We start from the raw sequence: 11,853 nt of genomic DNA, 5'->3' as shown, positions 1-11,853 counted from the left end.
CTTTTAGCCATTTGTAATCTAAACAGGAGAGCTAATGGTGGTAATTGAAACTAAACTTTAGCACTTCAATTCATATAGCTAAAGTTTAGCAGGAAGCTAAATTTTATCCCATGAGATTGAAACGGGGCCTAAACCTGCTCAAGAAGAAATTCGAAATTCAGTTTTTAAGGAGAAGAATATTTCCGTGTGGCATCCAAAGGCAATTATTAGGGGAGAATAAAATGATGGCCCGTCTTGGAACTGGGAAAGCTTATCCAAACTTCCTGCCGAAAAAGGCCCAAAATTTTCCCGTCAGGAGAGGGCCTTGAAAAAAAAAATCACTCGCGACGGCAGAAACCGACGCGCAGGCACACGCACGCCAGACTAGCGGCTCTCCACGCAAGCGGAGCCGAAGAGAAATAATGGCCACGGCGACGGCCCTCTCCCTCAGCGGCGGCGGGGGCGGCACTCCCCTGCTCCGGGGGCACGCGGCCTTGGCCTCGGGGCGGTGCTGCGCGTTCCCGCGCTCGCGGTGGAGGCCGCCGCGCCTGTCGGCCTCCCGCGCGGACGACTCCTCACCGGCGCCGTTCGAGATGACGGTGGAGGGCGCGCTGAAGCTGCTCGGCGTCGCTGAGGGCGCGTCCTTCGACGAAATCCTGCGCGCTAAGAACTCCGTCCTGGCCTCCTGCAAGGATGACCAGGACGCCGTTGCCCAGGTGCCCAAGACTCTTCCCCTCTACTCATTATTATTCCATTCGCGCCCGCCTTTTGTTGAGCTCAGCCGCTCAGGGGAATAAAGCGAAGCGATTCTTTATTACGTTCTTGGTACCTCCGATTCAAGTTGCTGATTTAGTATTTAACTATTAAGAAGCCGCCTGGATCAATCGGGAATGTGTGAGAACAGGGATTGTTGTCATATATTCTATACCAGGACTTTCCAAATGCAGAAGCAAATTTTTGTTTATGAACGCAATTCGTAATACAGTAGAGGGTAAGGATGATGAATTTACTTATACAGCTTATTAAGTTGGCAAAGGACTGGCTGATCATTGGTTCGTGCACCTTGGATGTTGGATGCATCATGCGTGATCTAAGGTTATATAGTGGGTGAAAAGGCTATGCAGTGCGTTAGCTTAGCCCTTTGGTCTTTGCATATCTATGGTGGAGATGATCTCACAATCATTTATGTATTACCATACTGAGGTAGTAGCCTGTTCCGTAGGATTGGAAAATGGAGTAAAAAATGTTGAGAACTTTGTTTTCTCATGTTCCTAGTGCTCATTTTTTTTATCTGTCTTGCTGTTATTTTTTATGAAATTTATTTATACCCTTCCTTGTTCCGATAAACTAGCTCTATTTCCTTGTTTTCTTCTGCAAGTCATACTCTTGATAACTACACTTGCTTGTGGCTGTTCCTCAGACCCTTTAGTGATTTCTGAACTGTCTATTTCAAGACAGTTTTACAAGTAGTTACGGCTGTTTCTCAAGCATCCAATCTCACACGCTTCCCTGTTGCCATATTTGACTCCCATTTCCTTCTTCATTTCAGGTCGAAGCAGCCTATGACATGTTGCTTATGCAGAGCTTATCACAGCGGAGGGCTGGAAAGGTTGCTAATAACAGCATCCGCTATGCTGATGTTAAACCTGTAAAGAGTGCAGGAGCTGGGGCAGTCCCACAGTGGATGCAGGCAACCATGAAGAATGCACCTATTACATTCGAGACTCCATCTTCGAGTAGCTTGGGCATCCAGTCTTGTGTTTATGGTGCACTAATGGTTTTCACGTATGCTAGTGGAAGCTCGACATCTTTGCCATCTGCATACACTAGCCCTGATGTCCCAGGTTTTATCCTAGCAACAGGATTTGGTGCATCACTGTATTTCCTGGCAAAGAAAAATATGAACTTAGGTAATTTGATCCACCACTCTTATCCTTTAGTTATGTTCTCCAGTGCTTTATGTTGGTACATTTGGCCATCAGTTTTGGAACCTATACGCCACTGTTTTTAAACCTGCACAATTCTTACTGTAGAAGTATAAGAATGTTCCTTTAAGGTTGAAGCTGCAATGGTCCCCAATTCCTAGCAACTGTGATATTGCCCTGCCGATCACATCATTCACCTTTGGCAATACCCTGATGCAATACTGTGTAGCCCATATCGTAAGTTGTGCATTGTTCATCATATATGAAACCTATATTACCTCTTGCTTTTTGAAACAGTTTTGTCGTGATAGTTTTTTTAAAAAAACTAATACTTCTTATCAACCATTTAATTATTGGAGACACTTTGTTTCTAATATAGTAACAAAACATAGATTCTACCACAGCACTACTAAGAAAGGTGCCACCTAGATCTACCACTTAATCCTTGTTGGCTATAGTGGTGGGGACTTGCTAGAATTCCGGTGCCTGGATTTTAGGTTCCTTTCAGGCAACAGTTATTCCACAGATTTTATAGTAAAATTGCAACATTAGTTCATTGCAATTTATGCAGTCATAATCTGTGATTTTCGGTTCCGAGAATTAAAAGAACTGTTAGACAAAACCACAACCCTGACAAATTCTGACTTGTGTTGGCACAAAGACAATTAACAATTGTTCCTAGTCAGACAAGGACAAAATTGATATATTGCGAGACAAATACAAATAGTAAATCACAAAAGTAACAATTTGCTTGTACTAGTTAGTTGTACAAGAATATTGCCTAAAATTATCTTAAAATTCAGGCATCGGCAATATAAAAAAAAACTCGGCCGGTAGGAGAAAGACCGCCCCCACAATATTATATATTAAGAAGAAGCTCAATCGGAGCCGCGACCGAGAAAGGTCACGAAAGTTTAATCTCAGCCTGAAATTCGCTCCCACTGGTATTCGAAATCAGGACCTAATGAGTGTTACTCAGACCACCTAACCAACTCAGTTAGAGACCCTTTCGCGACATCTGCAATATAGAAGTGGAAAAATAAAAATTAGCTAATCTTAATGGTGCACACAGTATTAGGCCTCAGAAACATATATACAGATATTCAGTTAAGGTAATAGAAACTATGCCAGCTTTCTGGTATAAAGAGCTACACATATCAATAATCCTTTAGCAAATTGATTATGAACTACATGTGTAGATAGAGTGCTGACAATGGGTGACCATGTGGATTTCGCTGGCATATAAGTCTAGAAACCCCCTACCTGCTTTTGTGCTTATTATGGCATTGTTTGTTTATGAGAGGAAACCTTGTTCAACAATTAGGTTAATGCTGCTCTTGTACCAATATTCATGCATACATTTAGCATGCAATCAACATTTTCTGTGGTCCTGTCCAGGTAAGGCTGCATTGATCACTGTCGGGGGACTTGCAGCTGGTGCAACTGTCGGATCTGCAGTGGAAAATTTCCTGCAGGTTGATATCGTGCCCTTTCTAGGCATCCACTCCCCCGCCGTCGTTGTCAGTGAATTTATTCTGTTCTCCCAGTTGTTGGTATCACTGTTTGTTAGGTAGGATCTGAAATCAAGCTGTCATCCTGATCATGGCATGTAAGTAACTGAAATGGTTCGTGTTCAAACTTCAAAGGGTCAGGGAAATGCTTATTTTCCGCTCAAGGTGCAAGCAGCTGTGTATAGCAAACAATACATGGACATCTCTGTCCCTTATAAAGATCACTTGTATCTAGTTCTCTCAACCCCAATCCCAATCTTTCAGAAGAAAGTTTGTATCGATTGCAGAATGTGGAATGAGAATTCTTGGATTAATACTCTGGAGTCTGGAATATCGTAGCCTCCTGTTTTTTTTTTCAAAATACACATAGCGTATGGGAACACCTCTACCTCTACTTTTTGTATAAGGAACATATATTGACTTTGGATTGAGCTGATCCTTACTCTTTGTGGATCACTGTCCCATACTCACATGAGACAGCAAAGCCCCATGCCGTCAGCAAAACAGCTTCACTTCGTGTCGTGCGCTGACCTGGCAGGCTGACGGGGATAAATTTGATATTTTAAAATAAATATATACAAAGTTTGGTGTTAATGTTTTCTATGTTATACAATTTTGCATGAATTGTCTTTATTATTTGCTTCCCACAACGAAAAAGGTGAAAAATATCTAAATCCATTCTGAATTTTATATTTGAGAAGATATATATGATAAATTTAAAATTTTATCTTTTTATGAATATTTATAAGATCAATGCTAAAAACAATAATACAAATTTATATAGTAGATTCTGTATCTTATTTATTCATAAAAAAAACTAAAAATTGATATCGAGTAAGTATGCATTTTTCCATAGCCACGACCACGAGCCATCAGGGTCGCTGAATCGGTGGGAACCGTGTGATTATTGTTCCTTAGATGTCAAATCACTGACGCTGCTACCTGTTCTCGGTGAAATCACGAACCGGGTCCACCTATGAACGGGCAAGCCACGCGTCCAGATCTTCCATTAAAAAAATGTCAAGAGAAAAGGAAACCCTGCAGCTCAGTGCTTACCTCGTTGAGAGCAACGTGCTGCTACAATACATCACCAATAGCTTTGATCGGAACTGGTCAAATCATGCGCCCCGCAAACATTATCTCGAGCGGTGATGCTGCCACCCTTCATATCAACACGAAAAAAGCGGGATATGATGGACTATAAGGGAAAACATGTTCTGAACAATTTACAACCACCTGTTCTCTCAAGGATGAAGAGAAAAGGGATAGGAATCGAGGGAGAGAAGAGAAGGTGAAAGGATGTGTGTCGCTAACAAATAATCTAACTTTTTTACCTCGCTATCAGTACACTAATTACCAGGCGGAGTCTAGACAGTAGTTTTGCAAAGAGCAACAACACAGCAGGTGTAACTGTAACGCTACACTTGGTTGCTGTTTTCTCTCTCTCTCACCACTGCAGATCTGCACTGTGTTCTTCCTTTCAAGAGTGGTAGCAACTTCAGTAGGTGCTGTTCAGCCGTGCCGGAGCTGAGAAAGGTGCGAGGGACTTCGCAGGGAGGGCGACACCGCCCCCTCGGAGAGAAACCGAGGGGCTTTTGCTCCAGCTAGCTTTGCTCATGGCATCCGAATCGAGGAATACCACGACGACAGTTATATCGTCGTGGAAATGCCTTCTCACACCACGGTCGATCTTCTTGAGGTCTGAGTATCTCATCTCCCTCTTCTTGGCAGCTTCTTGCATCGCGGCTTTCACTAGCCTCCGAGCGATTCCCTGAGGGGAAAGGGAATTACAGGTTCAGAGGAAGTGAATAAACGAACACTAGAAAATCAAGGATATGGGAAACATGCTGACAGACAGACGGTTAGAAACTTTAAGGGCGCCACCTTAAAAAACCGAAACTTTAAGGTATTATAATGCGATAGTGACTAAGAACAAACTAGTCAAATCACTGAAGGGTATGTTTAACAGCACAGAACAATCAAGCGTTGTGAAATTGTCCAAATCAACTATACTTTCACAGGCATTAGGTATGCTTAAGCTTAGCGATCCAGATTATGTAATAGCTTGTATGCCATACGTTGCGAGTTACATCCACATTTTAATTATCTATTTCATTCAAACGTTCCAGTTTGACTCGATTCATTCAACTGTAGCGGTAGAAAAGCCGAATCTGCAAACTATTTTATATATTTCACTACTGCACAAAAAAAACATCATTCTATCAATTTAAAAGAACTGCTATCCATACACAGGATATATTCATCAAAGAGCCAATTAGATGGAATGGTATCAAGCCTCAAAAGAAAAGTGGATTTCAACTCATAGAAATTGTAGTGCCAGAGAAGAAAACATACATTTCGGGGACTACTTTGGACAAGGTCAACTGCTTCCTTATTGCTGAGGTGCTCCCATAGACCATCAGAAGCAAATATAACAAATTGATCGTTCGGCTGTATTCGATGTTCAGTAATTTGAGGTTCAGAACTAAGGATCGGCCTCTGGAAGGTTTCTCGAAGCCGAAACTTGCTGTGAAGTGGTTCTCTGTTGTACTCTGGTTTCTTTAGATATACATCTCCAATAGATCTTGAGATCTGCAGAAATGACCTCACCTCATAAATAATATCACATAAAGTATGCTGACAAGACTACTGAGGGTGCAAGCTAGCTTGATGGTTTTGTGAAGAAATAAACAATAGCAGCACTAAATACATCATTGCTCCTAGATATGGTTGGTGCACTCACCTTCACCTTTCATTAAAGTGAAAGGCTGCACAATGAGGGTTAAGGGGGAGGAGTGATAGTGTTAGCGAGTAGCATAGTATATTGCACCACAAGTTACATCTTAGCATCCACATAAATTTTGAGGTATATGACAAGTATGAAGTATCACACTGATTATTGACAGCTGATGATGGACCCTATGATGACATAACTATAAAGTGTGCAGACAACTTTAGCTCTAGAAATGAGAACTTACCTGATACCTAACTTATGAGAAATAATGCACGTATAAAAGTCATTATCCGTTCCCCACAAAGAGGAAAGTGGGACTATGACAAGAGCAATAGATGACATAAAAATAAAATAAAAATCAAAGACTAATTGGCTAGACGTGTGTACACCATAGAGTAACAAATTAGCAATCTGATCCAGAGTACATATTTTTGTCTACCTGGATGAGACCCTTCACTCGCCAAACATTGTGTTTGAGAACCACAATATGTGGATCGTCAGGATGTGATGACTGCAGTTCTTGTCTAACTTCCTCATAGCACGCATTGTGCTCCGATGACAACTGCATGGCCACAACCTCTCCAGTTGCCTTAACAAGCCTTCCAAGAACTGCACGTGAGTCGCCCACGTTTGCAACATAGAGAGTCCCAGCACAGATTACACCAACAAGGCAGCAGGAGCCCACTGAAGCAATCTGAGGCTTCAAAGACCATTCCTTGCTGACTAGAGAAAGAAAGCCCTCCTCAGTTGCTTGGAAAGCTTTCCGGATCACGTCCGCTGACATAAACTTGTGCTCAGTTGCAAACCCTGGAAAACACTAAATAGTTTTAATACACCGAACAGATTAAGAAAGCTAAGAGTAGTAATGTAACAAGCTAGATAATTAAATAAATCAGTGTTTTATTTTTCTGGGATAACCTTAATACAAGTCCAATTGCCATCCTACCCGATCATCATATGCATGTTTACAATCAGATCTACCAAACCAATTATCATTTCAATTCTGAAGGCAATAAGTACAAAGACACTTTTTGAAACAGAGTCAACATCACCATCATGCTAATAGTCATAGAAATGACACCTATAATCAAAGCAACACAAGAAAAAGTTGGGACTTTGATCATTGATTCATTGCTTCATCATCAGAACTGTTAGAGTATATTAGACAACTCTGGATATGGTTAGTTTAGGATTGATTGTAATCCCATGATAACCTTTATCCCTAGGATAAGTTGCTTGCCCTCCAAGCCATGTACTCCTATATATTCACCTTAGAGCCTCAATGCAATATATCCCACGCATTATACCCAATCTTTAATGGTAATGCGAGTCTAGGTTGAAACCCAAGACCTCCGGCTTTTGTTGCCCTCATGCCGCCCTCGGGGAGATAGATCTTCATCGGGGCAGCGCCCTCATAGGATGCGCGGACGATCCTTCTGATCCATCGTGCCCGTCGTGGTCAAGAAGCAGCAATGGGGTCTACCTCTTCTCGTGGCCGACACATGGCAGCGCCACTCGCAGTCCTCGTCAGGCACCACACTGCCATGTGGACGTTGTTGGTCCTCTCCTATGCGCCAACGTCGGGCCTGCTCCCCTCCTTCCTCATCAGCTCATCGCCGCTCTGCCGCTGCCGTCAAGCGCGAGGTCGCAACTGCGAGGGGGGCTTGTTGGGGTCGTCGCTTCGTCGGGTTGCCGTCTGCATGGTTCTTAAAGTTGTATGGCGAGACAAGGCGTTAGACCGCCGTCTGGACGACTAGGCGAGCAAGGTACCTAGAATTTTTTTGGGCACCTGGACGCCTAGGCGACACCTTTAAAAAAGTGGCCCGTGTGGCCAGAGTAGAGGTGCCACTCGAGCTGCACGCCACCCCATCAAGCTATGTCATGCGGGCGGGCCTCGCCCCTTTGTTCCCACTTTCTCATTTTCTCTCTATCCACCGACAGGAAGAGACAAGGATATGAGGTGGTAGGGGGCCAGCTAGGTGCAGTCGAGATTGTACCCCGAAGGTTTTTGACTGTCTACTGTTGTTTTCCCGATGTAAGATTGATTTGCGTCGCACTGCCGTTAGTCGCCGCATCGTCGTCGACACTCCCGAGACGAGGTTGTCGCTGCGCCTCCCGGCTGTAGCGTCGACACTCATGTTCAAGGCTTCAAGCCACCACTGCCGGTGTCGCCACCTTCTTTAGGCGGTGGCGCCATCCGTGTTGCCGGTCCTCATCACGCTGACCATCGATCCGAGTCCGCGCTCATCGCCGCAAGCTCGCGGACACCGCCTCCGATGTTGCTGAAGGAAGACAAGTTGCACTCTTTAGCTGCACCATCTCCATCGCCATCCAGCCGGTTCATCGTCCCACTAAACATGCCTGGCAAGAAGTTGCTGATTTTGTGCACTCATGTGCCTTCGTTGACACTTAGGATCTGTGCCCTCCTCCACGGCTTCGACCACGTCCACCTCCACCTCTGCTACTTCGGCACTAAGGGGCTACCATTTGTATGGGCTACTCCAGCCGAAGCATTCGCACCGCGTTCCGACTACGGGGGAGGGGGGGAGGGGATCTCCATTGTTAACCAGTTTGTCAGTTCGTGTTGCTACCGCTATGACTGCGGGGGATGTTAGAGTATATTAGACAACTCAAGATATGATTAGTTTAGTGTTGATTGTAATCTCAGGATAACCTTCCTTATCTCTAGGATAGACTGTTTGCCCTCCAAGTCATGTACTCCTATATATTCACCTTAAAGGCTCAATGCAATACATCCCCCGCATTATACTCATTCTTTCAAGTAACTCTAAATCCCGCATTATACTCAATCTTTCAAGTATCTCTAAAACTAAGGGCCTGTTAGGCAACAATGTTTCTCAAAACTATGGTTTTACAATACTATACTTTGCATATACTTTGCAATTGTCTGACAATACCGTAGTTTTGGCCAGCTAAAAATACCATGTTTTTTAGAAACATTATTTGGATAAAACATTGTAAATCATGGTATTAGACATAGTCATAATGTCATGAAAACTTTGGGTTGGAGTTTCCAATACTCCAAAAAAACACAATGGTATCTAGAATACCATGGTTTTGAAAACATAGTTTTCAGGAATGCAACCAAACAACTTATGGCATTACTAAAAAAACATGGTATTGTCTAAAAACTGTAAAAATACTTTACTCCCAAACAAGCCCTAAGCTAAAAAAAAGAGGAATCATCAGCGGTAACTTTGACATATCGAGTCCTTACTTCTGAGATGGTTGAAGAGGTGGTCATTGATGAACCGGGACGTCTCCGGGCCGCCATGGCCATCATAGACGCCGACGAAGGTGCCCTGTGGGCCCGGGTCAGCCAGGGAGAGCGATCCGGACTCTACTTGGCTCTGGTCCTCGAGGAGCTGGTTGGCCTGCACCACGGCCATGGAGAACTCCCCAGTGACGAGCTGGCCGGCGTCCTTGTACCAGAGGAGACCGTCCTGCCGGCCGGCGGCGTCGGAGCCCTTGCCCCGGTGCCCGGCGCCCGATCGCGGGCCCCAGCAGGAGCTGAAGTAGTCCATCACCGCGGCCAGCATCCCTCATCTCATCGCCCTCCTCTCCACGCGGTTTCTTGACGGCATCCTCAAGGGACTCAGCTCGCCCTTATAGTCTTTCTCTCTCCACCGCCCTTTCAGCCTCTTCCTTCCTCCCCTGCGCAACCGAAACAACAGATCCAATAAAACCAAAGCGAGTTAAAAAGTCAATAGTTTTTGTGTGCGCGTGAGCTGGTGGATCCTATGCTGGGATCAAAGAAAACTTGCGGCCAACTCATCATCTCGTATGCATGAAGCGTCGTCCAGTGTAGGCGGCAGAAACAGATCAAGGGACAATAGGTAACAGTTGAAGCTTAACAATCGGAGCTAAGACTACACGATTACTATTGTTCGTCCAGTGTAGGCGGACGGACAGTTTGGCAATGGTGGACGGATGGGGAGGGAGAGAAAAAAAGGGGCTCACCTTTTTCCCTGAGAACTCACCTGTCAACTTCGTGCTCGGGTTCCTGGAATCCACCCAGCAGGTGCCTCAGATCTGGAGAGCAATCAAAAGTTCCGGCAGACCAACAGCAAGGACTAGTTGGACCGGTGGCTGCTCTCCGGGATCAAAGAGAATCATGCTAAGAAGCTGGATAAAAGAAAAATCTCCTTGCGCCACACCTTGAGCGCGCTCCCTCTCTTTTCACTCTCTCTCGGCAGGCTCTGCCGAATCTGTGTGTTGAAGAGCAGCTCGGAGGCCACTACTCTGATGCAGAGACTAGTATGCACTCAAGCTTTCTCCGAGGCACGCCGCTGTCTCTACCTTAACATCATCGCATTTTTTATTTCAAACTTCCTTGTATTTATTTTATACGGCTATAGGTATAATTTAATTAAGATAATCTTACGAGGTGTTTGAATACATTAAAGTTAATAGTTTATATTAAAATTAGTTAGAGACATCCAAACATCCTAAATACTAGTTTAGCAATTAGCTATTTTTAATAAATTAGTTAATATTTAGCTATCTATTTATTAGTTAGCTAATTTCACTAGTATTTTTTTAGCCAACTAATTATTAGCTCTATTACATTCAAACACCCCCTTAATACTTTGAAAACTTAGATCTTTTAAGAGATTGTTAGTAGGGATGAAAACGGTTTCGGAATTTTTCGGTATTCCGGAAACCGATTTCGAAATTTTTCGATCGGATTCATCGGTAACGGTATTTTTCGAAAACGGAATCGATTTTCGGAATTTTCTATCGGAATCGGTATCGAAATCAGCGTGGTGTTTTACCGACCGTTTCCTTCGGTTACCGGTTTTTGTCGGAAATTACCGGATTTGTGTCTCGGAATTTTCCAGCATGTAATTTTTCGCATCACCTGTACGTCTCTAGATAAGGATTATTTTTTTGTATTTTTTGGACGGCTTAAGATTTTTTTGGGATAGATGGTATTGGAAGGCAGTTGAGATTAATAATTTGGTCTTTTCCACACACTAGGTTTTAGGGTTTTTCTGTGAGGTTGTGAAAAACTCTTTATGTGAGGAAAAAATATCTCATAAGTAAGCATGTCATTTCGGCTAGATCGAGTGGATATTGTGAATTGTGAACTTTGAGTCTGTGAACTTGTGATCTTTATGAACTTGTTATATTGTGAACTTGTGATCTTTGTAAACTTTTTATATTATAAATTTGTGATCCTTGTGAACTTATTATATCATGAATTGTGAACTTGTGGTCTTTGTTATCTTTTGTCAACTTTGTTGTATTATGAAGTTTGATATGTTTACCTATCGTATTTTAGATTTCGACCGTTACCGGTGTATTTTCCGCACCAAACTTTCGTTTCCGATGTTTCCGAAATACCGATATCGTTTCCGTTTCCGGAGTTACCGTTTTCGATTTGGTTTCCGATAAAAATTATGAAAACGATAATGGTTTTAGTGTTTACCGACCGATTCCGACCGTTTTCATCCCTAATTGTTAGAGCTTGTTTAGGAGAAAGGGTAATTGAAGGATCGCTAAAATCCTTTACTATAAGAATATCTCACTATTCAATTTTAAATAGTGAATAGTCCCCTCAGTCATTTTCATTACCCTTACTTTTAAACGCACCCTAATGATATGTACAACCACATAGATAACTGTTTTCGATAAATGAAACTTTATTGAATTTTCAAGTCCATACATCAAGGTGATACAA

The 11,853-nt window shown here is 43.2% G+C and overlaps 2 protein-coding genes across 4 annotated transcripts; one reads left to right on the top strand and one right to left on the bottom strand.

The window, feature by feature from the left end:
• The first annotated feature begins 360 nt into the window (after window positions 1–360).
• On the top strand, window positions 361–3,729 carry LOC100275476 (uncharacterized). Its single transcript, NM_001149540.2, is given in 3 exon segments — window positions 361–695; window positions 1,529–1,889; window positions 3,303–3,729. Coding segments are annotated over 3 exon segments (831 nt in total). The 5' UTR covers window positions 361–401; the 3' UTR covers window positions 3,479–3,729.
• An 855-nt stretch (window positions 3,730–4,584) lies between these two features.
• LOC103631685 (probable protein phosphatase 2C 28) lies at window positions 4,585–10,498 on the bottom strand. Of its 3 annotated transcripts, none has more exons than XM_008652578.3 (5): window positions 10,131–10,498; window positions 9,388–9,824; window positions 6,589–6,956; window positions 5,771–6,007; window positions 4,585–5,186 (listed from the first exon to the last, which is right to left on the bottom strand). In XM_008652578.3, the coding sequence occupies exons 2-5, from the start codon at window positions 9,707–9,709 to the stop codon at window positions 4,914–4,916; spliced, it is 1,200 nt and encodes a 399-aa protein (XP_008650800.1). In that variant the 5' UTR covers window positions 9,710–9,824; window positions 10,131–10,498; the 3' UTR covers window positions 4,585–4,913.
• Window positions 10,499–11,853: the final 1,355 nt, after the last annotated feature.

The sequence above is a fragment of the Zea mays genome, chromosome 1, assembly GCF_902167145.1.
Source record: "Zea mays cultivar B73 chromosome 1, Zm-B73-REFERENCE-NAM-5.0, whole genome shotgun sequence".
Taxonomy (NCBI): Eukaryota; Viridiplantae; Streptophyta; class Magnoliopsida; order Poales; family Poaceae; genus Zea; species Zea mays.
Note: the sequence above shows the minus strand (reverse complement) of the source record. Positions and strands in the feature narration are given on the sequence as shown.